Source organism: Pelecanus crispus, chromosome 11 (assembly GCF_030463565.1).
Source record: "Pelecanus crispus isolate bPelCri1 chromosome 11, bPelCri1.pri, whole genome shotgun sequence".
Taxonomy (NCBI): Eukaryota; Metazoa; Chordata; class Aves; order Pelecaniformes; family Pelecanidae; genus Pelecanus; species Pelecanus crispus.
Window position 1 is genome coordinate 4,438,935 of NC_134653.1, and position 17,735 is coordinate 4,456,669.

Here is a 17,735-nt window from a genome sequence, read left to right on the forward strand (position 1 = left end):
CCTTAAGATAAAAGCCTTTTGTGGGATGAGTTACTTAGGCTACCTAGGAGATTTTGACATAGCAGCCACGTCAAAGTAAGTGGGATTGAACACCCAAACCTTTTCAGCAGTATTGAAAAACTTGTCCTGGCTGTCTTTCCTGTCCTGAGGAGATGTAAGCAATTGACATGAAGCAGCTCAACACTTCAGTTTGAAAATGATCATTTTTACCTTAGTGGCAGCCCTGCCAGATCAAGCATGCATTGATCAAGATAAGGGAAGACAGCTTTCTTTTCTCACTCTGGCCTGCCTAAGGAAAAGTCACTTGCAATCCTCTTCTTCCTGGATAATTAGTAACAAACCCCCACTGCAGAGAACCTATTTCAATCTCTAGCCAAGTACAGTTCTGGTGAGTAGGTTTCTTATTCTAGAAACAGAGGATCAAGCAGGGATGTGTGCATTGAAAGGAGTGAATAACACACACAAAGTGCCATACCAGTAAGTTCAAGTTTCTTCTTGGAGAGACTCTGATGGAAAGTATGATAATGTCTCTTAGCTGCTTCCTGGGAAATGACACATGACTTCTCCAGACCTGGAATGCAGAGGGAAACGCATCCAGGTGTAGGTAGCAGCCAGAGACTGAAAAAACATGGCCCTGTGTCATGTCAGTGAGAATTTTGCTTTTGATATCAGTGAAACCAGCATTTCACCAATGTCCTTTGGAATTCCTGTGAGTGCAGCAAGAACCTTCTGTGAAGTATCCTTCAGTGATGCTCTCAGAACATGCTTTTAAGCTTCACAACATTCCCACTGGCACAAGTTTTGGTACAGCTCTTTTGGCAGCTAGTGAAATAGAGGCAAAAGATGCCATCACTTGTCCAGTTATCTCAGTGCTGGGTTCAGGAACAGATGTCCAGACTCACTCATCCTACTTCTAAGCATCCTCTGAATTGCCAGTGCATGGTTTGTAAGATTGACCTGTGAAATGTGTCCTTATACTGCCCTTTCTTTCTGAGAAGAGTTCTGGAAAAGATGTTTTGTACCTTGTAATCGCTCTGTCCATACCTTCTTTCAGGCACTAACATGCTTAGTTTGGCTTCTGGTCTCCACAAAAAACATCCTCCTCTAGACCTCGCTGTATCAATTTGTTCAGCTGTACCAAATCGCCAGACCTTGCTGGCAGTCCTAGCTGGGAATTTTTCATCCTTGCCTCTCAGCTGAAGTCTTCTGTCCATTTAGCTCTGCTGGTGAACGGCATCATGTGAATTCTTCAGACAAATTTGGGTTGACTCAAATCACCTTTATTGCCAATTTTAGTTAGTCCAGGTGACTTCACGGAGCACTCGTACAGTCCCTTCTGCCAGCAGAGCTCCACTGAGGGTGCAGAAGGACCTTGAGCTGGTGCTGCTGCTTGCACAGTGAAGGTCTGTCCATGCCCTTGCTCTCCAGGCCAGGCTGGAAGAAGCTTCAACCTGCCAGTAAACAACCTGAAACTTGCCTTGGCCCACTGTCCAGAGAGGCAAATCCAACATATGGTCTCTGGGTGGGATGCAAATCTGGGATGAGTTGAAAGTAGGAGGGATGCAGACAATCCCACATTAAAGAATAACCGGTCCATATGTTTCCTTTCTCCTTTTTCTGTATGCTAAAGGGCTTCAGTCAGGAAACATGGTGGGGTCTTTTTACCTTGAGAGCTGGGATTTGTGGTTCTCAATTTAGTTGTGGATGCACGTGTGCAAACAAAGAACAATGCACCTTCCCTGGATAGCTATTTTTAGGGTCTTGGTTGCAAGACAATTAGAGTGTTGTACTGATGAATGTGAGTAATGGTTGCAATGTAATTGTAGAATGAAAAGTGTACAGCTTTTGGGGGAAGCATTGTGCCTTTTATATGTTCACACAGAGTCTCATAGGCAACTAAAGAAAGAAGAAATGAATTTGTCATCATCTGAAGCACGTAACTTCACTGTGGAAGTAGGGGCAGATTTTAGTTTGATTTACAGCAGTGCAGATCCCTCAAGTTAACAGAATTAATTTCAGATTTGCACATATCTGATGTAATCGGAACAGGGTCCATTCAATGCAAGAAAAAAATTAGTATAAAGAATAATGTGCTTACTTACAGCCCTCAGTGTTAGCCCCAGCCAGCTTGCCTGTGCTACCAAAGTGAATCCAGATAAATATGCCCTAGATGAGAAAATAAAAGATGAGTCTGTTAATCAAGATTGCAATATCTGTAGGAAAACGGAAAGTAGCTGAGAGGTTCTGAGCGTTCATCAGGGACAGACAGCATTGCCTGTAGGGGCAAATTTGCAAGTCAGTGAGAGGAAATTTAATCTTTTCAAAGATCAGATCTATAAAAAACCTCTTTCTTCTTGGATTCTGTGTTAGAGCTTAAAGAAATCCTCCTTTCTCTGCAGCATATGGCAGAAGTATGTAGCACACAGAAACAGAGGAATGAGACTTCAGTTGAAAACCCTAATGTTTTACTTTTTCACTGACAATTTCAAAATTAAAAATAATCTGCAAAAAATTAAGGCATTTTGAGTCTTTGCAGAAGTAAACAGTTGAAAGGGCATTGATTTGGGGTTGATCAAAACTATTTTTTCTTTTGACATATAAAAATATGAAGTCAAAACAAAATCAGCTGACGAACTTAGTTCAAGAAAATGGGAAGCAATAATGCTTCATGTGAAATTTTAGTAAATATGAACTAATTGTAGTGTTTGAGGAAGCTTTTTAAAATAATTTTTGTTTTTATTTCTTCTGAGGGAGCATCTTTGTGTGACCTACCAGTGAGCTGTCAGTGAAATCCAAAGAAAGGCTGGTACTTACAAAATGGGAGGAATTGTTCTTCCTTGTAGTTTTAGCATTACCAAGGGTCTCCAGAACAGGATTCACCTGGATGATTCATACAAAAAGAAGATGAAATTCAGCATCAGCAGGATGCTCAACACTGAAGACTTAGGCTTTGAGCGCAACTACTCCTCACCATCCAAAGCAACCCGTTAAATACATTTTCTGTCAGTCAGCTCCCACAGAAAGCTGAATTACTGCTGGGAGCAGTAACTCCTTTTCAGGTTCAGCCCTACTGAAGGCTCTCCACAGAGGTCCAGCCTTGTGGATTTGGGGCAGGCAGGAGTCTGGCTAATCTCCCCAGTTCCAAGAAGCAACACCAATTGCAAAGTGCAATGCAGTTTTCAGTGCTTAGTCCTTTAGTCTTGCAGAAGAGAGTTTTGGGATGTGCCAGGATTGAGAGACCCACCGGGGAATAGTAGAGCAACGCTGGGATCTGGAGGCAGAAAGGTAGGAAAGAGGAGCGAGGTTTATCGTAGGAAGAGGAAGGTTATTCCAAGGATAGAGGGCAGCATAAGACAGGCTAGGAATGCGTGCAGGGTAGGGACAGCCTCGGGGGGAGAAGTTGTGGAGGAGGAAACAGGCACAGAGGTACAAGCTGGAACATGACAATCCAGAGCTCTGGTGGTGAGGAAGCTGGAAGGAGAAATAGGAAGCCACCGAAGGAATCCCACAAGGCTAGAATAACAGGATTTTTGCTGCAAGGCCAAATGTAGCTGCTATTTATGTCTTTAAATTCTGAATTGTTTTACTGACCCCCATAGTAGAGTCAGAGGGGAGAGGAAAGAGAGAAAGAGAGAAAGAGAGAAAGAGAGAAGAGAGAAGAGAGAAGAGGAAGAGAAGAGAAGAGAAGAGAAGAGAAGAGAAGAGAAGAGAAGAGAAGAGAAGAGAAGAGAAGAGAAGAGAAGAGAAGAGAAGAGAAGAGAAGAGAAGAGAAGAGAAGAGAAGAGAAGAGAAGAGAAGAGAAGAGAAGAGAAGAGAAGAGAAAAGAAAGAGAGGAGAGGAGAGGAGAGGAGAGGAGAGGAGAGGAGAGGAGAGGAGAGGAGAGGAGAGGAGAGGAGAGGAGAGGAGAGGAGAGGAGAGGAGAGGAGAGGAGAAGAGGAAAGAGAAACCACTGCTCTCAGCCTTAGAAGCTGCAATGCCTCTGCATGCTGAAGCAGCCATTAGCATGGAGGGCTGCTTTCTATTTGCTACCAAACAACGTACTTCTTTGCTACCATGAGAAAAAAGACCAGGTCTCCCTCCCTGATTATTGATGCTTATGTCTCTATTATTATTTGGACAATGTGCTCTTCACAATGTTTTACCCAGATAAACCACTTCTTACTATGTTTTGTTTTTGCAGGTGGCAGGAAATAAAGTGCTGGGAAATCCCACCTGGCTGAGGATCCCTGAGGCTGCTCTACAGCACTGTTCTCTCAAGAATCTCCATGCTTTCTGCAAACGCTGTGATTATTCCTCCCACTGCTATTTATTTCAGTTTCCAGACCACCTGCAAGCCCCCAGAGCTCTGCGTGAGGGTAGATTCATTACAGCCACAGATCAATATCACCCTCTGTTTTATGAATGGGAAAAAAGAAATGCAGGGAATTCATTTGAAGACAGGGCAGAGCAAAGCAGAGAACTCAAATGTCCTGGTGTTTTGCCATTTGCTTTTAACAAGTGACAGACAGGCAGGGAAAAGGGGCTTGGATGTGAGCTGACATTGGAAGATTTAAGTCACTCACACACACACCCCCAATTTACAGCAGCACAGGCTGGTCCTCTGAGTCAGGACCGGTTCCCTTCCTGCCGTTACCCCGTGCTGCTTTGCTATTCCCCTCTGCCCTTTCAAATCATAGATCCTCATGTGGGTGTAGTGCTGACATAAGTTGTCCAGGACGCTGGCCTTGTTGAGGAAGGTCATGTTTGCCATGTCATCAATCTGGTTGAACATGGGTGGGTTCATCATCCACCGTTCCATCCATCTGCTGGACATTCTTCACCGTGATGGTCTGCAGTGTTGGGGAACAGGAAGAAGGTGGTGCTATCCCAGATAGTTCTCCTTGGACCACGTGGGAAAACACTCTTTTGGACATGCTTCCACTTGAAGTCTTGTTCTGGCTGCCACTGCCCCTGGCTGGTGGCCTCAGGAAAGGAGTCCCACAAATTGGCTGACCCAAAGGACAAAATAGGTCTGGATGTGGTTGCACTTCCTCTGGGTGCAGTAGGCTGCTGCTTTCCTGTTGAACCCAGAAAGCAGAGATTAGGTGGTTGGTCACCATCTTCACCATGGCTTTGTCATCCTTTTCAGACTGGATCTCCCCAGCAAGGAAACCCCATTTCTCATCCTTCACCCAGCAGGATGTCTTGATGTCATAGGGCTTGTTCACGGCCTCAGTTTTCTCTTTCTCAGGAGGAGCCAGGACCTGCATGGGGTCAGCATCATCCACACACTCTTCCTTGTAACCATCAGACATCTTGGCTTCTCTTCTAGGCAGAAGGTAAAACTAGAAGGAAAGGAGAAGGGGAACATTGCTTCCCACATTGCTGAGAAAGCAGAGACTGAAGAAGCCTGGAATTTCCTGTGGTGCTGTCCTGTTCATGCCAACAATACCTTCCAGTTCAATAGGAACCTGCAGCAGAAGGAACAGGCAAGGCAACATCCCAAAACTGGGTGGTGGTTCCTAAGAGGGGCCAGAAAGTGAGAAATGCACTGAGAAGAAATAGGGAGAATATTCCCACTTTCTTTTCAGCCTTCCTCCTTGTCCAGTGCTGGGCCACTGGGAACCTGCCTATGGCTGAGAAGGAGGGCCTTTCTCCCATCTTTTGTTCCTGAACACTGTGAGACCCTAAGGCCCAGTTCTGGTGAGGGCAGTTCTTGGATGGGAGGTGCCTGTGGGATTCTGGGAGTACTGAGGGTGTTGGTGGTTTTCTGTGGTTGCCAGAGAAACCCATGAAGCAGCTGTAAGTCAGAGCAACCACAGAGCTTCTCACTCCCTCCCTGGGGTAAGGCAACTCCCGTGCAGATGCCTGCAGTATGGGCATAAACCCTCCTAGTGTAAAAGGCTACAGCAGTGCACAAAATAGCACAAATGCAGGCACAGCTGTAAAAGGGGTTCAGAGGAACCTGAAAGGGAGGACCTGGTTCATCGGCTCCTGTCCTCAGCCATCAAAAACCACCAGGGTCATCCAGGAGAGCCCATGGCGCATCCGCTTCGCATGCGTCTTGGTGGTTTTCACCCTTGTTGCAACCTGAGACCATACCTGTGGCAAAGTCATGCCACAGGAGGGAGCAGGGAAGTTCAAGGACATGACTCATGTCCCAAGACTTTGCATTTTTTGGGACCTGTTCCACACTGGGAGCAGACTATGTCCCACACTCCAGGCAGTCTTCCTTCCCCCACTCACACATCTGAACTAGCCTTAATGTTGTCAAGGCAACAGTCAAACTGCTGCTGGTGAGTAGTCTTTGTCCGTGTCCAGCTACCTAAAGACGTGCCTCCTGGGGAGCTACGGTACCTGCTCAACTTGTTGCTCCCTGCAGAGGCAAAGCTGATTTCATCACTACTATGCATTACTTAGATTAAAGGGAACATGGGCTGTGCTGCGGCTTTGTTTTGCTGTGTGGACACGCTGCCCAGGCCAAGGGCTGTTCTCCTTTCCACCTCTACAGCCCCTGTGATGACAGCCCCAAGCAATGCTTCGCGCCAGCCCTGTGAGTCACGCCGCCTGCACAGGAGGTAGAGGAGCCAGGCTGGGGTAAGCAGGAGAAGGCCCTGGCGTGGGTGGGGGACTCTGGCAGCAGGGTCTGGTTTTAGAGACTACTGCTTGGGCTAAAGTCAGAAGAACTTGGCACCGGTTACAGACGATGGTGGCGCTGGCCCTTCTGGTGGTCTCATTTTCCTCACCATCCTTAAAACCTTGGTGGTCTAAAAATGTATGTGTGCAAGGACTCCAAGGCAGCAGTGCTGCACCTTTGGGTACCGGTTTCAGGGCTCAAGAAGGTCCTGGTGTAACACTAACAATTGCAGTCTGCTGGTCTGGAATGAATTTCACCCATAAAGCGGGAAGGAGAAACTTTCCTCTTGTGTATTTCCACTTCTGATCAGGCAGAGATAAGGAACTGTAACAGCTCAGCAATCATTTCCCCCCTCAATCTGTATAGTTAAATCTGGACACTTGCTGCTTTTAGATGCACATATTTGCAATATATTTTTGGCACTTCATTCTGTGGCCCTTTCCACAGAAGGCTCAGGACTACACAGTATCTGTCACCTCCCTGAAATACATGGACTGGTGTGGTCCCTAAAACAGATCAATGAAATGTTAAACCAAACACCTACAGAACATAAATGCATGTGGCTGAAGATAGTTCATACTTGCATCAAACAGTTCCTTGGGTGCAGGTCTCAGACCTTTAAGGAGCTTTAAATTCTTTATACCTCACCATCCTTTTACAGCTGGGGAAACTGAGGCACAGCATGAGGACAACTTAAATCTTCAGAGTTGTCCGCCCATTGTCAGTCTGGTCTTTGGCAGACAAAGTACCCGCAAAAAGTCTATTTTATTCTGGCCTTTCAGTCTGAAGTCAGTAGGAGTGACTGGTGCTCAGCTTCTCTAAAGGCAGCCCTCAGCTGGGTTGTTTAGGTACCCAGAGACAATGTGTGTTTTTAAAAGCGTAGTTGTAAATGTCTTCCCCAAAGCCATAGGTCAAGGAAGTGGTAAGGCCGTGCCAGCAAGTGTGGGTGAGTTAAAATTCTGAAATTTCATTTCCCAAAAATCACATGGAATTCAACGAGCTTACGGTTAAAATACCCGTGAGTTCAAGTCTGCTTGTTATAAAACACGGTGAATGTAAATCCGGATGCTCTTGGTGTACACCTGCAGGCACTGTGCTTTTCTCTTTCTGACTCTGCCTGCAGTGTCTGCCCCATGGAGGTGCAAGGTCCTTGCTGATCTCCACCCCACACCTCTCCCCAGCAATCACAGACAGCAAGTACCTGCCAGGCTAAACCCACGATCCTGGCAGACGTGTGTTTGCAAGGGCTGGCCAGGCTCTTCCATAGCTGACCAAAGGGCCTGAGCCAGCATTTAGGTTTTAAAAGAGACAACACATTCTTTATCCATAAGTTCAGCAGGCTGTAGCGCTGGGAGCCTGATTGGGAAAGCTTTGGTCCCTCAGGAGAGATCAGATAATGCTTTGTTTCTTGGGGATTTCTCCTTGTCTTTCCGTTCCTTATAGGATGTGTTACAAACTCAGCTGTTGGAGTATAGGGATGAGAGGCTGAAATAGCAAGACCGTCTGGTCAAGCCTTCGTTCAAAGTCACGTCTTTGGCCATGCCCTTCTTGCCAAGGTGGACTGGCGGATTTCATCGGTGAGAGGAGCTGATCTTTGGCAGACAAAGCTCAGACTGGCAGGAGCAGCCGCACTGGCGATGGAATTAAAATTTCATTTTAAAAACAGTTCTAGTCCCCATGTTTATGATGAATAAATTCTGTGTTTGCCACAAGCAGAGAGGATAAAGACTATTGTTGTGTTACAGTCTTGCTTGTTTTAGTTGCTCAGTGGATGTGAACTGCCCCGAAAGACAACTGCTTCTCTATCAGCTTTAAGAATTTCTCTGCTAGAGTTTCTCCTCAGCCGGAGCGTCTGGGATGTGGTTACTCTGCAAGTATTGCCATGGTGGGTGTTTCGGGTGAATACGCTTGGGATAGAGTTTCCAAGCAGGAAGATTCAGATATACAGCCGCTTTGAGGTGAAAATTAGAGAGTTCATGTTACACCCACCTCTTGAATTTGTAACTGACTATTCACCCTGAAAATCTGATTCAAGAACTCAGCATGTCCCGTCAGGAGCAGAATAATACCGCAGAAACCGTGGCCAGCCTGAGTCTTGAATATTGAGAATTGTGATTAACTTCTCAGGAATGTATCTGGAGCAAGTCATACGTTCTGGGCTTTTTTAGGTAATTATTTCAAACCTTGAATCTGTGAATGGAGATTGTAAACAGTTCTCAGACAAACGTCTTGGACAAAGACGTGAAATGCATCAAGTAAATAATGGGTTCTGCCCTGTTCACTCATGTGTAACGTGCATAAATGTCTGTTCTGACCGCACAGGAGGAATGAGCTGCAAAGGGAGCAATCGGATCTTTCCATGAAGTGATACAGGTCAAAATGGCAAACCTTAAATAGCTACAAGCTCACTCAGCCCATGGACAGATCAGCGACGGCTAGAACTTGGCCAAATTGCTTCCTGAGTAACTAGGATGCCTCTTGCTGAGTTTAATGAAATGTCATTGCAGTTTCCATAGCATAGGCCCCGTCCTGTATCGTATCTGGCCATGCTGTTCTCCAGCACATCACCGCACTCCGTAAATCCCGCTGCGACAGCCCGGGTCGGGCTGCAGCTGGTTCATCCAGCCCCATCCCCTTACAGTCATTATATTATCTGGGAAAGGAGTTTTTTCAACGTTCTCTTAGAAAATGAAGGAGACGTGTTCTGCAGTGACGTGGACTGATAGCACTGCACAGCGAGCTCTGCAGGCAGTGGAACACGGGGAGGGAGTTGTCTGCTGAGCAGGATGTTTGCCTTTGGTGTGGGCTGTTTCTTGCTCTGACACAGATTTCTTCATCATCTTGAAGTGAGACTAAAAGTCCAGCTTTCCTGCCTGAAGGGATGGGGAGCATAACTATGTTTCAGATTGGAAAATGGTCTTCAGATAAGGGGCAAATCAACCCATATAATACAGACCACGTGGAGGAAAGGCTCTCTGGTCTCTCCCTCTTAGCACTGCCAGGGATCCCAGGCTAAACGCAGCAGCCCAGGAGTCCATAATGACATTCCCAGTTACAAAGGAGGAGGTTGTAAATGTACGGAGGGCAGGGTGAGGAACAGGGAGTACGAAACCACTCTTGACAGCTTCGCTGTAGAGCCTCAGCCTCTGCGCTGTAGCGACAAGCCTTGGAGTAACAAGGAACTCGGTTCAGATGCTGCTTTTCGGGGTTGCATTTCAGTAGCAGCAGCAGCAAACTGATCTCTGGTGGCTAGGGAAGGAATGGTATCCCCATCAGAAAGCCCTGCTGAAGGATCCCGGGGTTATATAAAGATCTGGCCCAGGAGACTGCAAGACGGTTTTGCATTTATTAGTCATTTAAAAAATAATGCTGGTTCTGTAATGAAAGCTGTATCCTCATTCTCAGCTGTTGTCTGTTGCTTGCTTGGGGAGGATCAGTGTATTCCTGTGAGGGCTGGAGGGGTATTGGCTGTACGGAGACACGACCGGTCTCTAACCAAACAAGGGCAGATCGCTGCTCGAGAGGCACAGAGGGTCTGCTGGGGACAATGCCAAGTGCTTCCAAATCCCCTTAGGTGCTCAGTGAGTCACAGGTCCTGCAGAAGACGGTCTGTGCGGTATTATGATCAAAAACTCTATGGGGAAGTGTATGCACATGAAAGCAAAGTTAAAGTCTTTTTGGTGTCTAACTTCTGAGTGCTCAGCTTTCCAACTGTAGCACTCTTTTAGTGCAAGGAATTACAGAAACAAAACAAACAGCCCCAGAACTTCTGAAGGCTTTTTTTAAGGAAAAAGAGGGGGAAAACATCCCCTGAAACTTCTGGCGTGTGGCGTCAAATTGACCCCGCACAGACCATGGGCAAGGTTGGGAATTTTTAATCCACAGCGTAGACTTTGGCCGATTGAGCTCACGGAGCGACGCAGAGCTCTGCTGAGCGTCTCTGCCCTCGGTGGACCAGCTGTACCGAGGGCTCAGCCAACTCTTCCAGCAGGGTTTGGCCGCGTCTGCCAACAGCAGAGGAGCGTTAACAGCCAGCAAACAGGTCTCTGCCCAGATCTGGAAGGGAGTGGGGACTGACAGCTAGCGCAGCTGCCCACCCCTTCCTCTCTGTCCTACCTTAGTTCTCCAAATGTATCTGACACAGAGGTCAGGAGTAGCCAAAACCCTCAGAGCCCACCCTCAACCTGAAGCAGGTATATCAGTCTTCCCCTAACCCCCAACCTTCAGCCTCGGGGCTCTATGTCTAGTTCTAGCCAAGGACCACCACCAACCAAATCCTTACGCTTAGCCAGAGACCATCGGGAGCCACAGCCTCATCCCGGACAGGGATGTCTCCCAGCGCCCAGCGGTGGGACTGGACCAACCCCAAGCCACAGAAGAGCCCCGAATCCCAGCCCCATCCTGGGACTGTCCCTGGGTCAATCCCTTTCGGCACAGGCTTGGGGCTACTTTCCACCCCATCTCTGGCCCACCACCCACCGCCCTGGGCGAGGACACCAGTAAAACCACAGCCCTACCCCTCGCCATGGGCTACGGTCACCATGGTCTCAACGTGGGCGATCAGCGGCTTCATTAACAGGTCTGCAGGTCACCGTGTGCGTGTCTGGGAGATCACCCGCTGGAATGCTCCGTTCGTGCTGCGGGCACCTCCTGTTCACTTTGCCTGTAACATTCAGGAGCGGAAAAGCCAAGACGGAACAGGCAGGAGGGGGCTCTGCCATTCCTCTTCGCCTCGTTGCCCTTTTTCCCAGGGACTCGTGTACCTCAGCCTCAGAAAAATGGACCACACCGATTACCTGCCCGCTCGGAGTGACACGCAGAATTTGAGTAGGTTATTTTTTTGCAAATCTAATCCCCAAATACAAGCTGCCCCAGTTAAAACAAATCTGCTTGGAGGATCACACCAGCTGGATGGTGCGGAGGGAGCTGCTCCCACCGGCTTGTCCAGGACAGACCTCAGAGCAGCGGAACAGCAGGAAGGAGATGGCGCAGTGGGATGTAATTACTGGGGGGCCCCCGAAAGCTCATTACCAAATCAATGCATGTATGAGACGTGAAGCAGTTGAAACAGAGACGAATATCACCCCCGGGCTTAGCAAAAATTATCTTCAGCCCCTAGGATCAGGTGGAATATGCACGTTGAATCCTCTTTTTAGCATTTCCTAAGCATGGCTTTCAAACAAAGGCCCCTAAATACACATTTTAAACAAAGACACTAATTTCTGTTGAAATCCTGTCCTCGGCTGTGACAATCCGAGGCGCCAGAGCAAGGTGAGCAGACATCTGGCAGCCCTCCCCGCCGAGGAAACCACAGGAGCAGCTCTGCGTGCGCAGGAGAAGGGGAAAGCTCGTCTCCTTGTCTAATTAAGCCGCACATGGACTCCCTGACAGCAAAGTGGCATCCAGAGGCTCAAGCCCCTGTGATTTATACGGGTTTTCCGGTGTTTTCGTGGGGTTTCTCTTCCCTACGTGATTTACAAGGTACTCCACTCTTTTAGAGAGCGCCTTAGCCTTTCCCCTGCTAGGTGCCATGGAGCAAGGTCATGCATGATTGATACAAAATTATGCATTTTTTCAGTAATTCCGAGGTCTCTCCATCACTCCGTTGTGTCTCAGCCCCAAATTCACCGTCAATTTCTCTGTTTCAGTTCTTTGAGTTACAGATTCGGGGACTAAAGGAATAATTATTACAATAATTATTACTGGGCCCTGTTAGGGATAAAAAAAAAAAAAGTAAGGTTTTTGGCCGTAAGTGATTATAGTTCCCGCAGCTGAATAAATCAGTGTCCCATAACTGACAGAGGATAATGGATTTAATAAATAGCTATGATTAAGTCTGCTGTTATTTTTAAATAATTTCAAAAACTGTTACTCTAATCCCTCCCTGGCTGGCAGAAAGGATGCTGCTTAGAAGTTAAAATTAGTTCCTTAATGTTCAGCCTGGTGTGGAGTTACAGGCCCTCCAGGGCTGTGCCGGTTTTCTGGGGCATCCGCTTACACCGGCTGCCTAATGGACATTAACAGCTGCGTTCAGCAAGTGGGAAAGGGCTCCGGCAACTCCCGCTCTTTGCTCTTCTCCTTCCCGGAGCTCCCTTAGCTCGGCAGGAGCTCCCTCCGACTCCGGCCCAGCCGATGGGATCATCGCTTGGTGTTCCGCTTCATGTGGTGTTATCCACTGTATAAGCTCTCTTCCCGCACAGCAATTCCCTTCTCCTTAATTCCTAGGGAATTCCCAGCTCTGCCAGGCCTCTTTATCAATAGAGATCTCTGCTGTATAATAGCAATGTGACTTTTTTTTTACCTTTTTTTTTCTTTCTTTCAACACCTACATTTCTGTGTGAGTGATCCCATTTCTTGGCTGGGAAAAGGCACTGAAGAACACTTTGCCTTGAAAAGCACCACATAGAAGGACAAGTTTTCTGGTCCACGGAACCTCATAGAAGTGTTCGGCGTGAATAGTCTCTTTGCTCAACCAAATAAAAACTCCTAGGGGACCGGTTTGCCCCGACCTGCCATACCTGCCGGCAATGCAGGATGCACTGCCGTCGCGCTCGGGGACACCTCTCCTCCTTGGCTACCCGCTCTAGTGATCCCATAGCAGGAGCTGTTTCAACCCAATCGATGAAAAACGATACTTATTTCTTCATTTCTGTGGGTTGCTTTCCCTTCGAATGAGCTGCCTGAACTGACGCATCCCCGCGGCTCCTTGGCTGCAGTGGAGCGGGGGGAGAAAAGCAGAGGAAGGCGAGAAAAGCAGAGGAGTGGGGGGGAGAAGCAGGACCACTTTTTGAGGCCGCTACGCTAAATTAGGGGAAACAACAAGCTGCACCTTGAGCCTTGGAAAATGCAGCTGCGGTGCTCGGCTTTGCCTCTGGCTCAGCAGTAAGACAGGGATAACAATAAATCCCTTCTCCCACCTTCTGCATGTCCTGATTAGACTGTAAGGGAAGGGGGGTGTCACTTCTTACGCGCCTGTTTAGCGCCTGGCACGATGCAGCTCGGATCTCGACTCAAACCCGCGGCTGCTGCGCGGACAATAGGACTGCCAGGAATCTCATGGCTGGCGGTGGGGAGGTCACGGGCTGCCTGGCGTCTGCCTCCCCGGGAGGAACCGGCGCCGGCTGCAGAGTTAGCGCTGCCTCCCTCCGGGATCGTGCGCCGGGAGGATGCATCCCAACCGAAAAAGGGGGAATTTCCAGGCTCCATCCCTGCTACGCTTGGAAATTGCCCCGCATCCACCTGCAGTTACCTCAGCAGCTGGTTCAGGAACTCACACGGATATTTCCTTGGTGTTCCTGTAACAAATAAGTAAAATTAATTTGCTGATGTTAACTTAACAGGCTGCATTAGAGCTGACGGAGAAAATATGCTGTCTGAGGGCAGACGTCCAGGGGGTTGGCAGGAATCCCTACCTTTGCTCGCTCTCTGCCAGGTGAGGTTCTCCTTTCACGGAAGGATTGCTCAGACCGACTGCTGTGGCCGTGCAACCTCCCACGATGGAGCCTGGGCTGTTCCTGCCTTGCCTAACCCCGCCGCAGAGATGCCACACGCTGCCGTCTTTCCTGACTGCTACCTTTCTCCGCGTGCGATGAGGGTAATCCTATTAAAGAAACGTGAAAAAAACAGAGGAGGAAAAAAAAAAAATCAGTGCTTTTATTTTATCTCAGGGCTTAAAACTGGTGTTTTCCAGCCTGCCATCAGTCACAGTCTGACCAACCTGCAGTGTCCTGGTGGGAGCACGGGGCGAAGGGTGGGAGAGAGCAGCCACAAAGAAAAGCTCTAAACTGAAACCGCAGCTTTTCATACCTGTCACAACGTGGATTTTCAGCTTGAGCACACAAGGCTGAGCTCAGGGGACGCTGTCATGTAGATTTAGGGTTTTATCTCCTTTCTTCTCCATTAGCTGTGATACCCTCTTATTATGCTGAAAACCGAAATTTTTTTTTCCTCCAGCAGTTGTTCCCTTTCCCATTGGGCAAATATCGATCTGCCCGTGTCCTCGGCACGGGTTGAAATCAGCCCCCTCATCCTCTGCCTGCTCGTGGGGCCGAGCGCTCGGCGGTGCCACCTCTCATGCCATCAGTGGCTGAAGCAACGGCCGGGGAAGGGGGTTGCTGATCAATTTTTACATGTTTTTCTGTCCCCATCTTCTCCCTCCCTGCGCTGGCAGTGACAGAGGACTGAACGGGGTGGGTCTGATTGCGCTTGGCAGGCGGAGAGGGAACGGAAAGGGCAGAGAGGGAAAGAGCAGCCCAGGATAACGATGAACTCCTTGCAGCCTTGCTGCACGTTCATATTCTGCAGCACCTTGGGCGAGAGAGCTCTCCAGGCGGAGGAGCAAATGCCGGGGGCTGGCCTATGCAGGAGGCTGTCCCCACTTACCTTGGGGCGTGATTTTAAGCCAATTTAATTAAATTGCTTGGAAAGGTTGCGAGGACTCATCTAGTTCAGCTTGAGCCAGGCCTGTTTTGACTTAGCGTTGGCTGATTAGGAATTAGCTGAAACAAACCACTCAGAACACAAAATTAGAAGGTGCATGCTAACTTTTGCACCAGATGAAGTTGAATTAAAAAGCAATTGAAATGTAATTTTCCTGTCTCAAGCAGCCAAGAAACAAGATAATGCAACCGGTGGCACTTGAAGCTTAAAAATACAGCACATAGGATTAGCACAACTGGCTTTTTAATGCCCACAAACAACAGATTTATCTGAAGGTCTTCTCTCAACACCCCCGCTCCATCACCTTCTGCACAAAGCTTCGTACAACTTTTCATTTGCCTTGAAAGGGAGAATTGGTATGACCCTGGGATTTGAATCCGTGACTTAAAGCAGCCTGGGTATTGCATAGCATATTTCCATAGGTATTTCCAATGCTGGAAATAGCCACACAGTGAAATAGTTGTTCCCTGTAACTCATATAATTTATTTTTAAATGGCTCCCATGTCACGGCTGGCAGGGTACGACAGCCCAGATTGTGCTCCTGGGGTGCGGAGGGTGCAGAGCCGGGCAGTGGGTGCTGCTCCCCCCTGCCTCCCACCGTATCTTGCTCCCACCTTCCTGCAGCGAGCCCAGGCACCCGCTCTGAATTACTGTGCTCCCCATCTCCCTCACAGAAAAAGACATCAAGTAACTTAAACCCAGGTTTTAATTCAGTATTTTAATAGCCGCTTTCCCTACGCAATTGGTGAACACCGCTCCTCCTCTCCCCATCGGCTGGAGCAGGCTGGCACCTCTGCACGCACGGAGGTGTACGCAGCGCGTTTTAACGGGGCTTTGCTAAAAAGGCTGATGGCTTGGAGGGCTTACAAAACCAGGATACCTTCAGCACTTCAGAGCTCCCAAAACTGCCCGCAGTGCTGTAGCCAAGCCCCGCTGCGAGTGGTCATTTTGAGGGCAGGGATGCTCTTGTCCCTGTGGGCCGGAGCGGTGGCACGGGCAGGAAGACAAGCGGTGCAAGCAGCTCGAGCGTCGGCGTGTAGCTGGCATTAGGGCACCGTAAATGCAAACTGTCTCTTGACTAAAGCTGATGGAGACTGTGATAGGCGCATAAGGTAGCGTGATAAGAGCTACCCAGCAGCTCCTGGCTAAAGTCTAAAGGTCTCATGGAGATAATAGGTTCCTGCTGGGTTTCTCTCCATGCTCCTGCTGCAGCCCTGCCAGGCTCCTGCCTGCGCCAGCCAGCAGCTCAGCGCCTGCTGCTGCTCCAAGTTTCTTAATCCTGTCGCATCCCGCTTGCAACCTCCGCTCGGCCGATTCCCCTCAGCTACCGCCTGGCTCCATGGTCCCAGTCCCCACTAAGCAAAGCTGGCGGCTCAGCTGGCCTCCATCACCACCCACAAGCACCTTCCAGCTACCAGGACAAAAAAGGGGCATCCCCAGACTGCCCATGCCCTGCACTCCCCGTCACCTGCACAGCGATGGGGAGGCAGCACCCAGACTGTCCCCCGCGTCATGGGACATTGTACGGGCGCAGGCTGGCATCTCCCATGAAGGGTCTGGCCACAAACAAGCCCAAAGTGGGCAAAGCATAAATGTATGGAGGAGTGTGGGGGTGAGCAGCGCGGCCCAGGCAGGAGGGCAGCTCAGGAGGGAAGGCACCGTCCATCCTCCTCCAGGTGCATCCGGGTGGTGTGGCCGGGGAGCAGCTGGAGCTAACGGGGAGGCTGTCCTGGGAAGAGCCAATCGTGGCGGGGAGCCGGGGGGTACGTGGCTCCATGGGGGCAATAAAAGAGGCAGTCTGAGGGTGGTGGGGTATGAGAGAGAGTTGGGGTGAGTGGCTTTCTTCATCTTTGGAGTGCTGGCTGTTCCCTTCTCCCCTATGATGAGTATGGGGCTGCGCTGGGTCTCCTGCTTGGCTCGTGTCAGTGTGTGGGTTGTGGTGCACCTCTGCTGAGATGGGGGTGGAGGAAGCTCCCCCAAAAGAAGAGGCATTTTGGGGTGTTACTGTGGCTCCCTGTCAGAGGGGAAGGGAGGTTGAAGCAGCTCTTGAGGTTGGAGTGTAGGGCTTGAGGCTATGGCTATAACTGGCTTGAGCCCAGAGGTGGCTTGTCCTGGCCCTGCTGGGAGCTGGGAGAGGTCTGCAGCTTGGTGGCTGGCTGCTGTGTTGGGGTAAGAGCTGATGCTGCTGGTATCTAGCCTTGGTTGCTGGGGCAGGAAATAGGGAGAGAGAGGACCAAAAACCTTAAACTTAGAAAGATGGAATAGGGGAGCTCTTGGAGGCTGATCTCAGCCACAGGTGTTGACTGTAAGCCCGGAGGGAAGGTGAAGATGCACCATCTGTGTGTGATCAGCACCTGAGTGCGTTTATGCACAACTTTAGGGGGCCCTTGGTGGTGTCTGGCTGCTCTGAATACACCTCTGTTTCTGCTGCATGGAAGCCTTGCTTTTTCTGACAAAAACTGTCTGAAGGTCTGCTCTTGATCTTATTTGTGTGGATGTCTGTGATTCTTACTGTGAGGGGCTTAGAAATTATTTTTACCTGTCCCTATTTAATGTTCTTCACCTGTCAATCCTTACTAGTAGCTGGGTTTCCAGGAGAACTCCTTGCTTAGTTGAACTTTGTGCCACTGCCTGTGGTGACCTTGTGTCTCTCCTATTGGGGGGTACTGGTGTGAGAAG

At 49.1% G+C, this 17,735-nt stretch overlaps 1 protein-coding gene across 1 annotated transcript in view; it reads right to left on the reverse strand.

Moving 5' to 3' along the window:
- Positions 1 to 5,294, reverse strand: part of LOC104028388 (myosin-16) — a 34,921-nt gene extending 29,627 nt beyond the window's left edge. Inside the window, 3 exon segments of the mRNA XM_075718892.1 lie at positions 2,773 to 2,880; positions 4,634 to 4,784; positions 5,059 to 5,294. Coding sequence (XP_075575007.1) covers positions 2,773 to 2,880; positions 4,634 to 4,784; positions 5,059 to 5,294 — 495 coding nt within the window.
- Positions 5,295 to 17,735: the final 12,441 nt, after the last annotated feature.